The sequence below is a fragment of the Callionymus lyra genome, chromosome 17, assembly GCF_982586985.1.
Source record: "Callionymus lyra chromosome 17, fCalLyr1.hap1.1, whole genome shotgun sequence".
Taxonomy (NCBI): domain Eukaryota; kingdom Metazoa; phylum Chordata; class Actinopteri; order Syngnathiformes; family Callionymidae; genus Callionymus; species Callionymus lyra.
In genome coordinates, this window is record NC_141834.1 from 18,706,205 (window position 1) to 18,728,353 (window position 22,149).

General features: G+C 37.6%; 1 protein-coding gene across 5 annotated transcripts in view; it reads left to right on the forward strand.

Moving 5' to 3' along the window:
• LOC148062875 (focal adhesion kinase 1-like) overlaps positions 1-22,149 on the forward strand; it is a 67,950-nt gene that overhangs the window by 8,848 nt on the left and 36,953 nt on the right. For 2 of the 5 annotated variants that reach the window (XM_087812437.1, XM_087812435.1), the window contains exons 2-14: positions 1,302-1,328; positions 10,980-11,263; positions 11,337-11,503; positions 13,227-13,314; positions 15,143-15,222; positions 15,282-15,344; positions 15,414-15,468; positions 16,640-16,780; positions 16,912-16,989; positions 17,168-17,275; positions 18,709-18,826; positions 18,899-18,929; positions 21,938-22,008. In XM_087812437.1, the coding sequence (XP_087668563.1) occupies positions 11,027-11,263; positions 11,337-11,503; positions 13,227-13,314; positions 15,143-15,222; positions 15,282-15,344; positions 15,414-15,468; positions 16,640-16,780; positions 16,912-16,989; positions 17,168-17,275; positions 18,709-18,826; positions 18,899-18,929; positions 21,938-22,008 (1,237 nt within the window). In that variant the 5' untranslated portion in view covers positions 1,302-1,328; positions 10,980-11,026. Of the gene's footprint in view, positions 1-1,301; positions 1,329-5,078; positions 5,253-10,979; positions 11,264-11,336; positions 11,504-13,226; positions 13,315-15,142; positions 15,223-15,281; positions 15,345-15,413; positions 15,469-16,639; positions 16,781-16,911; positions 16,990-17,167; positions 17,276-18,708; positions 18,827-18,898; positions 18,930-21,937; positions 22,009-22,149 lie in introns of those variants that run through there. The other 3 variants (XM_087812436.1, XM_087812434.1, XM_087812433.1) reach the window with 2 other exon arrangements.

Here is a 22,149-nt window from a genome sequence, read left to right on the forward strand (position 1 = left end):
GGGATATATTTTATTTAATAAATTAATTAAAAAGTGTGTTTTATTGAATATTTAATTTTGTATATTGAACTTGGATATTAAATTTTTTTACCTTATTTTAACCCTTGTGTTGTTCCTGGGTCAAGGTGACCCGAAGGCCAGGAAACAAATGTGTTTGTGGTATTCCTTGTGTTGTTCCTGGGTCAAGGTGACCCGAAGGCCAGGAAACAAATGTGTTTGTGGTATTCCTTGTGTTGTCTCTGGGTCAAGGGTGACCCAAAGGCGTGGAAGAATAATGTGTTTGTGATATCCCTTGTGTTGTCTCTGGGTCAAGATGACCCAAATGACTGGAAAAAAATGTGTTTGTAGAATCCCTTGTGTTGTCTCTAGGTCGAGGTGACCCGAAGGCCTGGAAACAAATTTGTTTGTGGTATCCCTTGTGTTGTCCCTGAATCAAGATGACCCGAGGGGCATGGAAACAAATGTGTTTGTGGTATCCCTTGTGTTGTCTTTGGATCAAGTTGACCCGAGGGGCATGGAAACAAATGTGTTTGTGGTATCCCTTGTGTTGTCTTTGGATCAAGTTGACCCGAAGGGCATGGAAACAAATGTGTTTGCGGTACCCCTTGTGTTGTCTTTGGATCAAGTTGACCCGAGGGGCATGGAAACAAATGTGTTTGTGGTATCCCTTGTGTTGTCTTTGGATCAAGTTGACCCGAAGGGCATGGAAACAAATGTGTTTGTGGTATCCCTTGTGTTGTCTCTGGGTCAAGGTGAACGACGTACCTTGCTTCCATAAATACATGTGCAGTGGTGGAGGTCGTTCGTCTTATCAATATTATAATAGTCTACGTGTGATCTGGTCACATGCACGTAGACTATTATTGATCATCGTATCTGATCCACCGGGTGATCTATCGATACGTTTAATGATCTACTATGATCCTGAAGAGACGCTCAGGTAAATGTGAAACAAGTTAAAATGACTTGTGCAGAGAAAAGTACTTTAAAAGTGTAGATAAATGGTCGTGAACGTGAACCAGGGGTCGAGCAGAAACGTTTTGCGTCTCAAAATGTATTTACTGTGGATCTTGAAGGACGTATCGGATTCTCCTGAATCATCAGAGCATCTGCTGCGCAGTGACCTCTGCTGACGGACATGTGAGCTGCTGTAGATGCTCGTTGAGGTCGACCTTTGACCTTCGACTGCACCTCTGTCCACTGCAGTGCTCAGGCTTTTTTTTAAATGATTGTTTGTTAAGCTTCATTGATTCACTTCAAGATTTAAAGGTTAATTCTTCTTCTTTGTTTCTTTGTTGCAGATCTTTCCAGAATATCGTACTACTCTGGTGAGTTTGACAGTATTTTACTATCAGGATCTCATGTTTTCTTTCTCTAAATACAAGACATTCATTCATTTACAAATCTTTATTATGAAAGTAGTCATGAAAATAAGTCCGGTTTTTATAGCATCTTCCAAGAAATGCAATGGAACACCATCAATTAAAATACATAAATAAACAGTAATAATGATAATAATTATTTTGGCTCACAACTATAAACATTCAACTGTAAAAATAATGTAAATACACATTTAAATACAAATCTTTTTATTTTTATTTTTTTTTTTAAAACAAAAAGGCAGTAAAAACATTCAAAATAAAGTTAAATACAAAGAAAATGCCCAAACCTTTTTTCATTCATTCATTCATTTTCTACTGCTTTATCCCAGTATCATAGGGCGAGAGGCAGGGGACACCCTGGACAGGACGCCAGTCTGTCGCAGGACACACAAAAACACACAACCATCACACACACATTCATACTAATGGACAATTTCCCCAAGTTCTCAATCAACCTCTGTATGTTTTTGGACTGTGGGAGGAAACCGGAGTGTCCGGAGTAAACCCACGCAACACAGGGAGAACATACTCTTTCTATAATCATGCAAATCCACTTCAATATTCCCATAATGTGACGTTAAAAACGAAACTATTGAGAATGTAATGTCTAAAAGTCTTTCATTAAATAGGGACTTGTTCTCTTCTTCTAACTGCTTGTGCTGCCTTCATGAAGGATTGTTATCGTGGGAATAATCACAGTTTTAAATGTAACTTTGGATCGATTAGAATAACACACAGTCTCTGTCGGTGATCTCATGGTTGCATCACATCAACGATGGTTTCAGATCCAGTCAAGAATGTGTTCAATGAGGTGATTTTTCTGTCCTCCGTTCTCACGATGACATCACGGGTCTCTCTAACTAGCTTCCACGTCAGTGTCTAACGCTTAAGTGACAGTTACCCTGGAATACTACTGGGACTGATCCACGTCAATGGAGGGTCTGAGGTCAAAGGTTCGATCATTATAATGCACTCGTCGTCATTCAAGTGCTCAATGAATCAAAGATGTCAACAGCTCACAGCTACAGATATAAAGCGTCCAGACCATCGAGAGACGAGTGTTTTTTAGTCTGGTTTGACTAGTTCTCACTGACATCTGATCTGCCTTTATTTGTTGAATATGAAACAATGAATCATCATAACTGTTGAAGTGGTTTTTGATTTATTATTTTAATAAAATAGTTTATATATTGACAGGTTGAATTGGTTTTTATTGAATAATTCAATTCTAAAATTAAATCCTTTAAAGTTTAATTGGTTTTTAATCAATAATTATATTAAATAGTTTATATATTGACAGGTTGAATTTTTTTTATTGAATAATTCAATTCTAAAATTAAAACCTTTTAAAGGTTGAATTGGTTTTAAATTAATGATTTTATTAAATCATTTATATATTGACAGGTTGAATTTTTTTTTTTTAATAATTAAATTCTAAAATTAAATCCTTTAGAGTTGAATTGGTTTTTAATCAATAATTATATTAAATCGTTTTTATATTGACAGGTTGAATTGTTTTTTATTTAATAGTTAAATTCTAAAATTAAAACCTTTAAAGTTGAATTGGTTTTAAATGAATGATTATATTAAATAATTTCTATATCGACAGGTTGACTTTGTTTTTTATTAAATAATACAATTCTATAATTAAAACATGTGAAGGTTGAATTTGTTTTTATTCAATAATTATATTCAATAATTTCTATATTGAAAGGTTTATGTATTTAAAAATGAATTGAATAATAATTTTCAAACTAAATGTGTTTTTTAACACCAAGTGTTATAAACACAAAAAAAAAGGTTTTCTAAATGAGCTGTAGTTAAGTATGTTATTTTAGGTGTGAATGATTGGTGGAATATTAAAAACTCTATGCATTAAAAAAACAACAAAACAAAAACATTTATTGTGAAAATAACAAGAAAAAAATCCAACAAATTATTGAAACGTATTGCTTAGAAAAACCCAACAACATCTCAATAAAAATATTCAAAGTTTCTGGCTGATATACTTCTATATATATATATATATATATATATATATATATTATGATTAAAAGTGTAGTCTTCACCAGTACTAACAAAGTGGGGGAGGGGATTTTTTTCAGGTCAAAGGGTGGAATGTAGTCACTAATCCGATCCTCATAAATACCCCGTTTGTTCACTTGTGCGATTATTAAAGTTGCTCCTAGTTCACGGCACAGCTTTGTGGGTATTAAACATATCGTTATTATCGTTTCCTGCATGGATGGAGTCGCCTACACAGTGCAGACCTGTGCCTACGTAACCCTCCTGGCTCTAAGCTGCTCCTCAGCCTCCTCTGGATGTTCAGTATGTGTGTCACTGACTGCAGCAGTGTGTGTGTGAGACGACCAGAGAGCTGGAGCTCAGTCGCTCGCCTGCTGCTCCACAAGAAAGTCCTCGGCGCTGACGGACCAGATCCTTTGTTTCTCGTGTCGGACTTCACCACCGGATTCATGTGACCGCCTTTTTTTTCGGGTGGTTTTCACCTGCTGGTTCTCCTGCTCTTTGTGTCTCGGGCTGACATCAGACACCTGCTCTGACCTGCTTCACCGCTGGAGGCTCGGAGGATCACTGGAAACTGTCACCGCATGGAAACCTAACGACTCCCTCAGGGTTCTCTTCTATCCTCACCTTGGAGGGTTTTCATCTGCCTTTTTTATATTCTTCCCATCCTCTGAGTGTTCTGCTGGGTTTCTTCTCCCACCATCACCTTCACTTCACGTGTCCCTGACTGCCCTACATTCTCAGAGATGCTTCCTCATTCCCTCGTTCTCGGACAACTTTGTGGAATTACCGAACAAGCTGGGTCGCTGCTGTGATCAGATGGAGTCGTTGATGGACCCGACAAGTGTTTTATACGTTGTCATCAACTGGTGATGGATGTCTTTGACTGTCGGTATTTAAGATATAACCTTATTATTATTATTATTATTATAATATTCTGCATCTCTCAGCGAGAATTCTGAGCTGCTCTAGTAGAAGAACTCACATTTCTCCGATCCTTAAAACTCTTCACTGGCTGCCAGTTTCTTTCAGGATCAACTTTAAAATTCTGGTTCTTACTTTTAGATCTATTCATGGTCAGACTCCTCCTTACATCACTGATCTGATCCAAATACAAATTACTTACTTACTTACTTATATATATGGGACATCCACATTTTATACTTGATTGAACTGATGAAATCTGCAAACCCAGGATGTCCCATCTGTCATATTTGAGCGATTAATGCTGATTGTCTTTCTTTAAAACATTAATTTCAATGTAAATATTTTGAATTTAACACATCTGGAATAGCAACAAAAGAGCACTAGGAACTTTCTGCTCTTTTAAATGTTTTTTTCTCCAGTTTTGTTGCCACACTTGTCATATCAGGTTCCTGGACTTTGATGGCTCTATTGATTTCTTGGGACAGTTGACTCTTCCATCTTGAACTTCCGAGCAAACCCGGTTCCGAGTAGTGTTTGATTACGCAACATAAGACCTCTAACTTTCCCCCCTTCTTTGTTGGATTGGATTTAAAACATCTTCCAAGAATTTTTTGTTTCCTCAAACCATCTTTGCCTCTTGGAACTGAAGACGACCATGACCCTACTTTTATAATATACTCCATAAAACATCTTTTCCTGCGTCCGTTTGAAGATGATTTCTCCAGGGATGTTCGTATTCTGTGGTGGAAACGCTCCGTGACGAAGAACCTATGCTGTTCTTCCACTGCGACCATTTTTTTCGGGGTCATTCGGTCGAACCTGGAACCGCATCTTCTTCGGGACCGATGGAGAAAAGTGGCTGCATCCCTCTCTGCTGGTCCAAAGGGGCCTGCATTTATGCCCAGCATCCTTTGCCAAGTATGTCACGATACATTCTATCGAAATACTTTTACACTTCGCCCGAAACGGCGTTTTTGTCTGTGTCTTTTAGGGTCAAGTTTTTACAAGACAGGAAATGAAAGGAAAATTGTTTCTGTAGCCATTAGTCGTGCTCTTGTATCGGTGACGGAGGTCACCTCAGAGGTCAGCTACGCTACATACCTGCGCCGTGAAATGGATTCCAGTCCATGACAGTTTTGGATACAGTCTCACCCGTTGATAAAGAGAGCTTTGATCTCTACACAACCTCAAGTTTGAGTTCTCCTCCTGGATTATAGTAGGTTTCTCTGGGTTTTACAAATCAGATCTATTCTTGTTGTGAGTAAAAAAAGTGTAATTTATGGTAACAAAGTGACAGATCTGAGCAGAGTTGCTTATAAATATTCATGTACACTTGCTAAATATGTAGTTTTGGGACCAAGACTAGAGCAAATCATGAATAATAAATCACTTTTAGGAATTTATTTTGATGCAAAACTGGATTTGGATGTTAATTAAAAATCAAAAATACACTGCATTATAAAAAATAAAGCAGATTTTGGTCTAGTACAGATCCAACAGATGCATAGCAAGTAGTTTCATATCATATCACTATTCCTAATAATCTTGTGCGTCTTATGTATTGCAGTAATTTTGGTTGTGCTGTTTTAGTACGACTTCGGTAAACTATGTAGCTGACGGATTTCAGTAGCGATGCATGATATGTTTTGATAAATTATATATTTCAATACACTTGTATATTTTTTAGTATTATTTTAAGGGAAATTTTAGTGCCATCTTGTGATTGTTCAACTCCCTTGGTTGAATGAATCGAACCGAAAGACAAATGCGTCCAAATATACGCTTTAAAAGCGGCTGGAGTCGACTGTATCCTCTCGTCCTCAGTCATCACCAACATATTGATGGATTTTACTGCTCTATTTCATTTCTGGACGAAATGACTGCTGCTATTTAGCGGCTGGAAGTTTAATTTAAACACAAAAATGAAAAAACGCTGTTAATGGTGATTAAAAATAATTATTTTTCTATTGTACACGCACTTTATTGAATTATAAAAGATAAAATAACTATGATAAAACATGACAAATAAATGAGTGTGTGTGTATGTATATATATATAGATATATATATAATATAGATACATTTACGTGAAAATAATATTGAAATACATCGTGTATCAATTTATTTTTGCCTCACGCCCCTAATTGTCTGAGCTTCACAATGTTGAGTCATTGTGAACGCGTTAAATAAAGTTGTTGCGTCTTATGTATGAAATCAGACCCGTTTATTGACATCGATCGTCATAATCCGATTCTAAAAAAGACGGTAGACATCAAGTGGATTTGACTGAACTGTGCTCGGACGGTTGTGGTCGGCTGGTAATGGCGCCTCGATGAAAGTGTATTAGCTTTAAACACACATACTTCGCTGTGTCTTAATGTAACCATTAGTGTCCATCGCACGGATCCGCAGCCGTCTGCAGGAGAAAGAAAGAGAAAGCGATGTCGTAGGACGGGAAAGATGAGAAGGAGGAAGTGAAAGCGCTGGTTCAATAGTGCAGAGGATCAAATGTGGACCAGTAGGAAGGAACTAAGAGGTTTGTGAGTGGCAGGAGGAGATGTGAGGGGGGGGGCAGGATGTTGATAATGACACTCTAGTCATGAGATAAATGAGTGACCGAGGAGAAACTAGCTGCAGGTTTCGAGCCACTAACCCAGATAGCGGCGGAGAAACCGTCCTCTTTCTGCTGCTGGTGTGACTTTAACTCGAGTCTGCTGAGGTTTACCAGGCTGATCAGTCGCAGCGAGAGCGAGGGGGGTCTCTGGGAGTCTTGGCAGCTGCCTGCCCCCCCCTCCTGACGGCCTGCATGGCCTAGATGATTTGATCCTCCTGCCTTCTCCTTTGGGGATTTTCTTCAGATGAATCCAGCAGCGATGGTGCAGCCAGAGATACTTTCTCTTCGGAAATTAACCCGACCTGGAACAAAAGAAAAAACGCAGCGATGATGATTTCAATCTGTTAACTTTTATTTCCTAATGTGAGAATAAGAATAAAGTGTCTACTCATCCACTAAAGATAGATTATATGACTCATCAGTAACTAGTACTGCCAGTGTTGTAAACACAACAAAGTAAGCAATAGAAAAAACAATTCAGCCATTCTGTGGCGCCTAACATGATACAAATACAATTAAATCAAACGTCTATAAACAAAAATTTTCAATCAATATTTAAACATTTAATAGTCGTGTGTATTGGCAAAAATCTACAATATATACAATATATTGTGATACTGTAGGAATTAGGGGTGTAAAAAAATGTCTATACGCGATACATCACAACGTGTTTTTTCACAATACTGTATTGATATATACAATTGTTTTTAATCGTAGTTGTTTATAATAATTGCTATACATATTAGTATTTATAAATTTACAATTAAAATTCAATATTCATTTTTGTGTTGCGATTACACTTTCAGCTGCTGTACGGCAGCTAAACGAACAATGAAATCCCGCGAGATCCCAGCCATGACTGAGGACGAGAGGATACAGTGATTCCAGCTGCTTTTAAAGCTGATGTTTGGACATATTTTGATTTTGAAAACTAATGAAAGCAGTTACGACTTCGTCAAGAGTCATGTGGTCTGTAAATACTGAAACACCAGAGTGAAGTACTGGACAATACTACACATATAAACTTGTTACTACAGTATCACAACAACATAGCCAAGTACTCGACAATACTACACATATATACTTGTTACTACAGTATCACTATATATCGTATACAGCGTCACAAACGATAATGTGATTATGTCCTCCGCAGTTAAAGGACAATAAATTCCTGCATGATTACTGAGGACGAGAGGATACAGTGACTCCAGCAGCTTTTAAAGCTAATGTTTGGACATATTTTGGTTTGAAAACAAATGAAAGCAGTTACGACTTCATCAAGAGTCATGTGGTTGTAAATTCTGCAACACCAGAGTCAAGTACTGGACAATACTACACATATATACTTGTTACTACACTATCACAACACCAAAGTCAACTACTTGACAATACTACAGTTACTACAGTTACTACACTATGGCTTTTTATTACAGTGTATCGCATCATGATAGATTATTGTCAATACAAAAGCCCTACAAACCCTTTTTAATACGTTTTTATACTAACATACTACCAATTAAAACCAGTTTAAAATGACTCTAAACACGAGTTAGTTCTCACTTCAAGTCGGCAGAGATAAATGATCTTCAGCTGCTGAAGTCTCTCCGAGGCGTCGTTTAAATGTTTTGACGGCGAGCGAGCCGGACAGCTCGGGCGAGTTTCTCCGCGGCTTCGTAACAAAGTGAAGAAGATGAGACGCGAAGGGACAGAAGGATTGTTTTGACACCCTCGGTGAGGACATGCGAAAAAACTATAAATAAAAATGTGGTTAATTTGCTGTCGTCACATGATCCGATTTAAGAGTCAGCTGAAACTGAATGACTCAATGGGGCTGGAACATGAAGAACATCTCGGCCGCCCACTTAGTGTTGTCGGGAACAATACTTTTGTATCTATTCTCCAGAATTCCAGCTGAGTTATGTGTTGGATTATCAAGCTGAATACTTGTTTACTAAAATATAGTAGGTGACCTGAAGCATCATTATGATCTCGTCGTCCACGTGAAGGTCAACAAGCAGAAAAAGTCTGAATCCACCGTGTTTGGCCAAAGTGTTTTCCCAGAGGTCGTGCTGTTGTTTACCTTCAGGTCACATGATCCCCGTTGAACTGTGGCTCCACTAAAAGAAGCCAGTGTCGGCGTTTCGCTGCCGTCTATTGACTTGTTCTAATGAATGGCCGGCCTGTCGGCTTCTCCTAAATGAAGCTCAGAGTCCGAAATGTGTATTTAGTCGGCTTCACCGAATTGGCTCTAATGGATCAAAATATTGACTCTGAGCTACGAAGCCGAACCCCTTTATTGACATGTGTGGTATTTATTCCCGTAATGAAGCTAAACTACGAGTATGATGTTGACCAAACTAATATCTTTAATGCACAACTGTTCACACTGCAGTCAACACATTTTCACCAGAGACACAAGTCTAGAAGAAATCCTGAACTAAAGTTACTGTAACTACACGAGTGGTCCCCCTTGGTTTCCTATTGGCTAACGTTTGTCATTTGTATCAATTGAAAAGTTTTGATCCGGTAAAGATAACAATACCTGCACTTAGATACCGTTTTCTAATCAATACTTCTCGCTTTATAAGGTCAATTTTCACAAAAAGATTATTTTTACATTAGACATAGTACAAATTTTGAGTTCATTTCTTTTCTGATTTGAGACATTTCCACTCCCAATACAAATTGATTAATTTTTCTATAATTTTTCAGCGTAAAAGACCAATTAATCGGATGTTCAGTGCCTCGGCCGCTTATCAGTTGTTCTGCACCAAAAGACAAAGGCTGATTTGTTCTCTGTATTACCGAAGAATCTCGATCGGTGCCTGTATCCATATTAAAAAGCAGTGTATTGATTTACAAAGAAAGAAACCCACAATATTGTACTGTTGCCCCTGTATTCTAATACGTATGGTACTGCCAGATTCTTGCACCAATACATACTTTTAAAATAGTGTCGGACAAACTAATGTTGGTGGAAATCGTGCCTATATTAGGATCATTGTGTTGCTATATCTGGACAAGCGGAAACAACGATAATCGCTAAATACAGTAAATGTGTGATTATATCCAGCTTGTGATGTTTTCCGTGAGTCGATCACATGGATGGAGGGAAGATGACGTCGATCATCACTTGACTGTCAGTCTTTTCATAGCATGAGCTCCATTATCTCCACTCGATAATGTTTTAATGAGACACGAGGAAGACGTCACCTCACGAATAATCTCAGCTCGGAGCCAGTTTAGGCGATTAAAACCCACGTGGATATGAATTAAACTTCAACCAGTATCTTCTATGCAAGTATATCAGTTCCATCATAATATTAAGGGTTTGAAATAACGTTTCAAATGTTAAAACTTTGATTTGAAGTTACAAATGGAGCAGTGAGTCCAGCCAGATCCTGGTGATGACTGAGGACGAGAGGATACACTCCAGTCCAGCAGCTTTTAAAGTGTCTATTTGGACATATTTTGTCTTTCTGTTCTATTAATTCAACCAAAAGATTGTTCAGAACAATCTCAAGATGGAACTGAAATTATTTGTCCATTAAAATAATACCCAAAAGAATTATACAAATTTGTTTTTTATTAAGCAATGAATACATTTTTTTTATATAATAATTGAATTAAATTACTTCTGTTTTGAAAGTCTTTGTCTGGTATTATACCAACATTTTAATATTGAATATAAAAAGCCATGAATTAAGAAGTATTTAATTTCGTTTTTTTTTAATTCAAATGTATTTTTGAATTATTACAATAAGAATATGAAACTCTGTGTAAAAATAATCATCTTTAAATTGTAATTTTTCGAAATTCAGTTAACAAAAGTACAAAACAAATTCAACCTTTTGTTATAGAAATGATGGTATTAAATTCTGTTATTGAAATGCTGCGTTTGAAATGTTAATTCAGTATTGGTCCATTCAGTATTGTGAAGGCTCTCATATACTTCCATCCTCTTCCATCAAACCTGGATTCATCCCAACACTCCAGGATGTTGATGAAGTCAATCTTCTTGTTGGTCCTCAGAATATGAAAGCCAGTTAGCTCCAGCAGCAGGAACACCTGACACTGGAATGGCGTCTTCTTCCTACTTGGAGCCAAACCTCAATCACTCGGCAGGAGGTGGTTGCGGGGTCAAATCCAGGTCCGGGATGTCCGGCGGCGTGGGAAGCAGCGGCTCGGCGGGGGGGCTGGAGCGACCCCCGGGGTCCATGGATAGAGTCCTGAAGATCTTCCACTACTTCGAGACCAACAGCGAGCCGTGCACGTGGGCCAGCAACATCCGACACGGAGACGCCACCGACGTCAGGGTAAGATGGCGATCAACGATTAACGATTAACCTGGAGATACGTTTCTCACGCTTGACTTCGCTCTCGCTCCAGGGCGTCATTCAGAAGATCGCAGAGATCCACAAGTTGCGATGTGTGTCGTCTCTCGGCCTGCGATTGACGCACCTGCACACGGAGTCGTGCCATTGGTTACATCCCGACCTGGGCGTGTCTCATGTCCGGGAGAAGTATGAGAAACAGCACCCCCAAGAGGAGTGGAGGTATGTGACGTCCACCTGTTCGTCGGTGTAATAAGTTGTTATTTTTATTAGATTTTATTAGAAAAGAAGTACAGTTTTGAACTAAAGATGTCGATAAATAGTTGAGTTTTAACCAGAACTTGGTTGTTAACACTAATGACCGAACGCACCTTACTTAAGGAGCCGACAAAACGATGAACTCCCATGATGCCTTTCTACAGACGGCTCTATTTAGTGACGGCTAACTGGACACTATTGTATTTAAAATCAACATTGCTATGTTAAAAGTGATCTCCGGCTGTGATTGGCGGGCTGGGCAGCAAAGCATTATGGGAGGCGTGCAGATGTTCCTGTCGTGTTACTGAGAAGGTTGTTTAGAGGGATGAAGCCTCATATGTTGAGTTTAGTTCTAATAAATGTCATTAAATACATTTTATTAAATTCAACAAGTAAAAAAAAACACTTTTTTATAATTAATAATGATAAACATGTGTTGTGTATTTCAATCCAAATCATGAATGACCTTTTGCGTTGATTATTGATTGATACTTTGAATGAATACTTCCCAAGAGGCCAAATTTTCTATTTTGACTGTTTTTATGCCACTAAGCTAAAATAAATAAATAAAGGGGTGCAAAATGTTTTGAAAAATACTTGACGAGAAGTAAAAATAAAATAGATTACATTTTATAATAAATATCACGTTTTGTGTTGTTTATTATTGTGTTTGTTATACATTTTATTTACTTTTACATCATAAAAACTATAGAAAAAACATATATTTTTAATTGATGTGTTTTAAATACAGATAACAAATGATTAATTTTCGTTATTTACAATAATAAACAGTAATAACGGAGTGATTTCCATAATAAACTAGAGTTCGAGATCATCAGAATATTCTCATAGTTGATTCAATACATCATTATCATTCAAAACCAGGGATATCTAATTATTTATTTCTCATGGAACACTTCTTCCACACGTGGAAGATTTTTAATTTTAGTTTTGTAGTTTTTGTCTCTTGGCTGCTCTTTGACACTTGTGTGGGTTGAAGAATAATTTCTATTATATCCTAATTAAAGCTCAAAGACATTCATGTTTAATTGTCCATGCAAAGCTACAACCTTGAGTGTAAAGATCCAGACACGAGTCTAAACTTCCTCACGTCACCGTCGGTGCAGCAGAAGGACACGAGATGCTGGAGGTCCGGCTCTGAGGGCAACAGAGCTTCGAGCCCACAGGACCTTCTGCAGTTTTCCAAGCTATTGTTAGAACGGCGGCGGTCGCCGCGGTGACGGACCGAATCTTATCTCTCGCCCCTTCTCTTTCTGCCACTCGTTCCTTCTCTCGCTTTGATGTTCATGCAAACTCTCACCCGCGTTTGTTTTCTATTGTTCTCGCCTGCCTTATTCATCACGGGATGATTTATTTATTCTCTTCTACTTTCAACTCCGTCACTCATTAGGCCCGGAGCTCTTCGGCAGATTGTCACGACGGCTCCTCCGACCCAGTTCCCTCCTCAGTAGTCGCTGCAATATTCCACTCGTTAGATGATACGTCCTGGATCGAGTCCGGGGTTTACAACAGTAAAGCAGATTCAGGGTTTAACATGTCGATGCGAATTATCCACGACAAGCGCGTTGTCCTGCATTTATGTCGCTCGTTTCAATTCACAGTTGCTGAGCTGCGACTCCATTCATCTGCTGTCTCTCTAAAGTCTTCTGTTGTCTTGGTTCCTCAGGTACGAGCTGCGGATGCGTTACCTTCCCAAGGGTTACCTCAGTCACTTCTCTGAAGACAAACCTTCTCTCAACTACCTCTACCACCAGGTGAGCTGGTCCACCTGTTCCCCCCGTCGTGGGTTCGTTTGGATGAACGTTGTTGTGAATGGATTTTCATGAATCGAGTCGACTCGTATGGCTTCACACTGCTGCTGCTTCATTCAGAAGGAACAAAACATCTTTAAACACAGCATATAAATCAATTAATAAAGTTGTTTTTGTTCTTAGATAATGGTTTGGGTTGGTTTTCTGGATGATATTTATAGTTAAATTCATGAAACAAGTTGTTAAGATCAGGAGATCAGGACCTTAGATCAGTTTCAAGTCAGCATTATGTTCCCCAACCAACCTTCAGATAAAAACAAATCTTACTGTTTTACTCATTTTCACTAGTTTACAGGTTGTTTTTTTTTAAGGAAACTTGATTCTTGACTTTGGAGTCTTGACATGTGAAGAGTCACAGACTAGTGTAACTTCAGAAAGAAAACTATTTATTAAAAAAAAAAAAAACATCTTTCAGGCTTTGTAATAATTAGTGGTGTGTATTGGTAACGACATATATGTATTTAAAATAATACTGTAGTAACAAATATATATGTGTAGTATTGTCCAGTACTTGACTCTGGTGTTGTAGTATTTACAGACCACATGACTCTTGATGAAGTCGTAACTGCTTTCATTTGTTTTCAAACCAAAATATTTCCAAACATCAGCTTTAAAAACTGCTGGAGTCACTGTATCCTCTCGTCCTCAGTCTTAGCCAGGATCTCGCTGGATTTGATTGTTCCTTTTGCTGTAAAGGACGCAATTAATTCTAGTGGCCGGAAGTAGAACTGCAACACAAAACGCTGTGACGTGTTATTTGCAAATAAAAAAAATCGAATTATTTTTATTTTATAAACTTTATTCAAAGAACTATGATAAAAAATAAAATATTATTTGAGATTTTAAAAAACCCTGATGTAGTGCTGTTGCAAAATGATACAGTATTTTTATCGATATTGTGTATCGATATTATCTTAAACCCCTATTAATAATCAATACAACAGAAAATATTAACAAAAATTCTCTGTGTGTGGAAACAAATGCCTCACAGGCCGATACCTGTCCCTGGTCCGGGGAGTTGTTGACCATTAACGTTTTATTATTGATTTAAATGTTTGCTGTGTTTGAAAAAGTGCACCTGGAATGAGCTCATTTGTGTGTGTGTGTGTGTCAGGTGTGTGTGTGTGTGTCAGGTGTGTTGTGTGTGTTTCAGGTGTGTGTGTGTATGTGTCAGGTATGTGTGTGTTTCAGGTGTGTTGTGTGTGTTTCAGGTGTGTGTGTGTGTGTCAGGTGTGTGTGTGTTTGTGTCAGGTGTGTTGTGTGTGTTTCAGGTGTGTGTGTGTGTGTCAGGTGTGTTGTGTGTGTCGAGTGCCTCTCAAGACAGATTTTCAGGCTTAAATCTCTCGACACGACTATCACTCCTGTTTGGGAGCAAAGTAGGACACAAAGTCACAACTAGAATCTTGTTGAGATTCTAAATATGGAATATTTTCACGCTGTTATGTTAATCAAGTCGACTAATGAGGAGCTACAGCTCAGCCACGGAGGGAAAGAAGGAAACTTAAAGATTAATAACTGGAGAAAATGGAGTAAAGTTCTGCCACAGTTTCACAAATGTAACTTAAACAGCTTCAAAAGATCCCAGACGAGCATTAATAAACATCGGCTGCTCAACGTAAACTAGATTAAAAATAGAACTTTGAGTTTTCTCGCGAATAAGAAACGATTTATCGTCGCAAACGAAGCACACGAGGAACAAAAGTTTGAAATGATGACTCTGAGATCAGAGCTGATGTTGTTGGAGGATCTCAAACCCCACTTGTGTCTCCAGGTGAAGAGCGACTACATGCATCTCATCGCCGATCAGGTGGATCAAGATGTTGCTTTGAAGCTCGGCTGTTTAGAAATAAGGTACGTTTATTTGAGGACCTCTTGAAGTTTGTTGTTATTAATCACTTCTTGTCGATCAGACGGTTCTTCAGAGAGATGCCGGGGAACGCCCTGGATAAAAAATCCAACTATGAACTTCTGGAGTGAGTTTAAAGTCAAATCCATATTTTCAGTGAAACCAGAAGTTCACACTTGTGTTCTTTCTTTCTCAGGAAAGATGTTGGTTTAAGAAGGTTCTTCCCTAAAAGTCTGCTGGACTCTCTGAAGGTGAGAAGAATGAAGCTTTAGTACCGACTTCCACAGGATCTACAAGTATATCGGTTTCCGCAGAATAATATGATTTAATTCAATTTACATTTGAACTACTTTTTTTTTAAATTAAATATTGTTACTTTAAAGCTTTCATTTTTTAAATAATACAATTAAATTATTTCCATATTAAAATATAATTTTATTTATTCTTAATAATTGAATCAAATTCACTTGGAATATTTTCCAAATTATATATTTTTTTACTCTTAGTTTAATGTTCAAATTCCAATTATTAAAAAATAAAGAAGTGTTCTAAATCAAGTATATTTTATAGTTGTGTATTGTTTTAATTCCATTAAAAATGTTGGTAATATTGCCATTAATTAATAAAGTTGTATCTCATCTTACCAGACCAATGCAATCGAGCACAGATCCCCCTTTTAATTCACACTGAACTGTAAAACTATCATTAGTTGCAAATGGAAGCTGAAATATTAACTTTGCTTTTAATTCTCAGATAAGGAATAAACAGTCCAGTGCTTCTATGAGGTCATGTGATCATCTGTGCGTCGCATGATTGGCTGAAAGTTAAATCAAGTAGCTCTTTTTTGGTATTGTCTGGTGGCACTATTATACCAACATTTTTAAATGTATTTTAAAAGGCTACAATTGAATATATATTGAACTTAGAATATTGAATTGTGAATTATTGGAAATAGAATATCAAACTATGTGTAAAAATAAATACAATTTTCAATTTATTTTTCTATTATAAATAAAAAAAACAACAAATTTACCCTTTTATTATACAATTTATTGAATTAAGTTATTTAAAAAGAGGATTCAATGCTTTAAATTCAACAGCAATAATAAGTTTCATCTTTTAAACGGTTAACTCCAACCAGTCAATATTCCGATGCCACTGATGTACTTAAATACTCCAGCATGTTGCACTCAAACCGAACCTCTCTGCTCCTCACACTCGCTGACTGAGAGAAAGTCCATCTCGACATAATGGACGCCTGTCTGAACGTCTGCTCATCCGATTATGCTGAATTAAGTGGAACCTGCTGTTGTCACTCCAAAACATGCTTTGTCAGCGCGACGCCGTGTTGTTTCTTTGGAGAAACCCGATCCTTCTCCTCATCCTCACACCCTCCTCCTCCGCCTCCTCTGGTCGTTCCAGGCGAAGACGCTCCGCAAGCAGATCCAACAAACCTTCAAGCAGTTCGCCAACCTCAACGATGAGCAGAGCATCCACAAGTTCTTCGAGATCCTCTCGCCCATCTACCAGTTCGACAAGGAGTGCTTCAAGTGTGCTCTGGGGGTACGAATCACACCAACAAATGGAACATTTGAGAGTAGAAGTCACTTCAAGATCTTTCCTTCTATCAGGACTGAAATGATAGAATGCACTGGTTTAGTGAAGATAATATGTTTTTCATGTGTTATTTCCAGTCAAGCTGGATCATATCAGTCAAGTTGGCTATTGGACCCGAGGAAGGAATCAGCTACCTCACAGATAAAGGCTCCATGGTGAGTTGAGCCAAATCTGCTGACCCATAAAATCAGTTTTTATTACTATTTAAGTGAAACTTTGCAGCCAGTGATGCATTTTAAATAAGGGGTCGATGTCGATAGCGCTACACCGCCCTCTGCTGGCTGTCTGTGTCCATGCACTTTCAAAGTAACTACAGTATTTTCTTCTCTCCAGCCGACGCACTTGGCCAACTTCAACCAGGTCCAGTCCATCCAGTACTCGTCGTTGGATGAGAAGGACAGAAAAGGAATGCTGCAACTCAATGTAGCGGGTGCTCTCGAGGTAAACAGAAAATAAACGACAAGCACACGTACAGAGTCTGCACCTAAATAATTGATGTTTTGTGTTTATAATATGGATTGTTGGATGGTTTGATGGACAGATGGTTGTGTGGAAGGATGGATTACCTTAAATTTTTGAATTTACAGGTGGATTGACAAACAGACAGAAGGCAGAAAGGATGGATGGATGGATGAATGAATGAAAGATAAATGGTTTGTTGGATAGATGGTTGGATGATGGATGATAGATGGATGGATTAACTAGCAGGGAAATTTCCAGATGGATTAATTGAAAGGCGACCATTTCAAAGGATGGATGGATGGATGGATGGATGGATGGATGGATGGATGGATGGAAATTCACATTTTTACGGAATCCATTTTCAAAGACGAGTGTCAAAGAAAGATACACATATCAATGCCAGATAAGACAAAATACAATCTTTCGCAAAAGTAAGATATAAAAGGACAAAGATTCATTAAAATAATATTTAAAAAAAATAGAATATATAAAATATTAATCGGAAAAACCACACTTAGTGATAACATTTTCTTTTCCTGGCACAAACTTTTATTGTTGCAGCAGGAAATGAATGCGTTCCAATAAAGTTTGTAGCGTTCAGTAAGAAAACATGTTGCAATACTCTGTGTTACTCAGGGAAAAAAATCTGTTAGTGGGGATTTTTATTTATTTATAATAAACTGTGTTACTGATAAACTTGTATAATTGAGCAAAAAAAGTATTTTTTAAATTCTGCGTACCTACAAATTGAAGTAGTGTCAGTTTGTGGGTTTTATCTTTGTGAAGGGAAACAAAAAAAATCCAATAAATGCAAGAAAGATGGATGTTAAAAATTGTAATTTGTTATTTATTTTATTTTATTGTTAGCTATAAAAAAAAAAAGCTAAACAATGTGAAAGGAGTACAACAATGTTGGCAATAAATGATGTAAAATGTTTTTATTCAATATTTATTACTTTGTAGAGTTAAGTTTTAGTACTTTAAAATGATCTTACATTAACTCAAGAGCTGATTTATGTTGTGTATAAGGTAACACTTTATTGATCCCTAAAGTGTGAGTGTGAAAGTAGGATTAACTCCTAAAGAGTAAATACTTTTTAAAGTCACGTTGGTCTTCTTCTGACGCCTGGTTTCAAAAGTGCTGTCTCAGCACCTTTCATTTGTTGAGACTGTCGTCCACGTCTAAGAGAAGTGGTGCAGAAAGGGCAGCGTAAAGATGTCACCATCTGCGCTGGAGTGCCAGCGTGTGCTCAAGAGTGAGTGTGTTCTCCACAGGATGTTGAAGTGGAACACATGTTGGCATCAGTGTCGAGGCAGAGACGCTCTCTTGTGTAGAAGCCTCTGATAAAAGCTGTCATTGTGTCCCTGCGAGGACGAGTCTCTGACATCAGTCTCTCCCCGGGTGTGTTCAGCCTCTTACAGTGACCACGGCGTCGCTGACTAAGGCGGAAAACATGGCCGACCTGATCGACGGATACTGTCGCCTCGTCTCCTCGGCCTCTCACTCTTTTATCGTGAGGGTGCAGAAAGGTGACTTGAGGTTCATTGTTTATGTTTCTTCATACTGACTGGATTTAACACACAGTATTTTTGTTTGTTCAGACGGAGACAGAGCTCTGCCTTCCATCCCAAAGTAAGTCATCACACCCTCTTTTCACAATTTAAAAATACTGCGATAATTCCAGAAGGAAAATATATTATTGACTGTAGTTTTTCTACAACATGGTACTTTTTGACTTGCTTTGAATTCTGTGGCTTATTATACAATGTGTTGTGTGTATTGTCAAGAATCTGTTGATACAATACGTATCACGATGAATAGTCAATGATACAATATATTGCGATATATAATGATAGTGTAGTAACAAGTATATATGTGTAGTATTGTCGAGTACTTGACTCTGGTGTTGTGATAGTGTAGTAACAAGTATATATGTGTAGTATTGTCGAGTACTTGACTCTGGTGTTGTGATAGTGTAGTAACAAGGATATACTTGTAGTATTGTCGAGTACTTGACTCTGGTGTTGTTATAGTGTAGTAACAAGTATATATGTGTAGTATTGTCGAGTACTTGACTCTGGTGTTGTGATAGTGTAGTAACAAGGATATACTTGTAGTATTGTCGAGTACTTGACTCTGGTGTTGTTATAGTGTAGTAACAAGTATATATGTGTAGTATTGTCGAGTACTTGACTCTGGTGTTGTGATACTGTAGTAACAAGGATATATGTGTAGTATTGTCCAGTACTTGACTCTGGTGTTGTTATAGTGTAGTAACAAGTATATATGTGTAGTATTGTCGAGTACTTGACTCTGGTGTTGTTATAGTGTAGTAACAAGTATATATGTGTAGTATTGTCCAGTACTTGACTCTGGTGTTGTGATAGTGTAGTAACAAGTATATATGTGTAGTATTGTCCAGTACTTGACTCTGGTGTTGTGATAGTGTAGTAACAAGGATATATGTGTAGTATTGTCCAGTACTTGACTCTGGTGTTGTGATAGTGTAGTAACAAGTATATATGTGTAGTATTGTCCAGTACTTGACTCTGGTGTTGTGATAGTGTAGTAACAAGTATATATGTGTAGTATTGTCCAGTACTTGACTCTGGTGTTGTGATAGTGTAGTAACAAGTATATATGTGTAGTATTGTCCAGTACTTGACTCTGGTGTTGTGATAGTGTAGTAACAAGTATATATGTGTAGTATTGTCCAGTACTTGACTCTGGTGTTGTGATAGTGTAGTAACAAGGATATATGTGTAGTATTGTCCAGTACTTGACTCTGGTGTTGTGATAGTGTAGTAACAAGTATATATGTGTAGTATTGTCCAGTACTTGACTCTGGTGTTGTGATAGTGTAGTAACAAGTATATATGTGTAGTATTGTCCAGTACTTGACTCTGGTGTTGTGATAGTGTAGTAACAAGTATATATGTGTAGTATTGTCCAGTACTTGACTCTGGTGTTGTGATAGTGTAGTAACAAGTATATATGTGTAGTATTGTCCAGTACTTGACTCTGGTGTTGTGATAGTGTAGTAACAAGGATATATGTGTAGTATTGTCCAGTACTTGACTCTGGTGTTGTGATAGTGTAGTAACAAGTATATATGTGTAGTATTGTCCAGTACTTGACTCTGGTGTTGTGATAGTGTAGTAACAAGTATATATGTGTAGTATTGTCCAGTACTTGACTCTGGTGTTGTGATAGTGTAGTAACAAGTATATATGTGTAGTATTGTCCAGTACTTGACTCTGGTGTTGTGATAGTGTAGTAACAAGTATATATGTGTAGTATTGTCCAGTACTTGACTCTGGTGTTGTGATAGTGTAGTAACAAGTATATATGTGTAGTATTGTCCAGTACTTGACTCTGGTGTTGTGATAGTGTAGTAACAAGTATATATGTGTAGTATTGTCCAGTACTTGACTCTGGTGTTGTGATAGTGTAGTAACAAGTATATATGTGTAGTATTGTCCAGTACTTGACTCTGGTGTTGTGATAGTGTAGTAACAAGTATATATGTGTAGTATTGTCCAGTACTTGACTCTGGTGTTGTGATACTGTAGTAACAAGTTTATATGTGTAGTATTGTCGAGTACTTGACTCTGGTGTTGTAGTATTTACAGACCACATGACTCTTGACGAAGTCGTAACTGCTTTCATTTGTTTTCAAACCAAAATATGGCCAAACATCAGCGATTAAAAGCTGCTGGAGTCACTGTATCCTCTCGTCCTCAGTCTTATCTAGGATCTTGCAGGATATCATTGTTTCTTTAGCTGCAGAGGACGTAATGATCTAGATGCCGGAAGTTTAATTGCAACACAAAAATTAATGGATGCTGCGAATTATTAATCATTGTTAAAAAATACAAATCTAATTATTTGTATTTTAAACACACGTTATTGAAAAGTAATGATTCTGTTTCATGATATTTTATTGCCTCTACTAGGAATAATTCCAGAAGAGAAATATACATACAGTAAAATTATTTTAATTTTCAGACTAAAAGCCATCTTGAAACCCTGTTGCTTTAAAAATGATCATTTATACGATTGCAAATTAATTGATAATTACCAATTAATATCCATCTAGTAGGCGCCCTAGCAAGAAGGAATAGACGTGCTGAGGGAACAAGAAGAAGACAGTAGTTTGATTTTATTTTGAACAGTCATTTCAATGGCAAACATTTGCTATAGATGTAGCCTGTCAGTGAAAGCAATCGATCAGATGTCCAAGAAGTAAATATCAATGCCATGTGTTAGCGTGGAATTAGTAAATCGATGGTGAAATGTAAAGTAGCCCAAACCTGACAATGGTTTTTATAGTGGGTTATATTTATCCTGCTGTTTTACTGCCGTGTTACAAGCTCTGCTTGAAAATATTTGTGTATTATATGTGTATTTTTTTTTCATATTTGTAAATTATGATGAAAATAACCAGCTTTACGAGAACATGGTTTAGAAGTAAAGCTGTGATGTTAAAGTCGTTTTCTATTATTATAAAACTAATGCGTCTTCATCATCTCGTCTTCATCATCTCGTCTTCATCATCTCCTCTTCATCATCTCATCTTCATCATCTCCTCTTCATCATCTCCTCTTCATCATCTCGTCTTCATCCCTCCCTCCTGACAGAGTGTCCAATCATGAACGGAGGATGGAAAAGCGAATGGATGGAGTTCGAACCCGAGCCGTTTGTGTTTCAGGTAAAAAAAACTAAGCTTCTTTTTTTTTCTCCATGCTGCTGTGATTGTCACACACACACACACACACACACACACACACACACACACACACACACACACACACACACACACACACACACAGACTCAGACACACACACACTC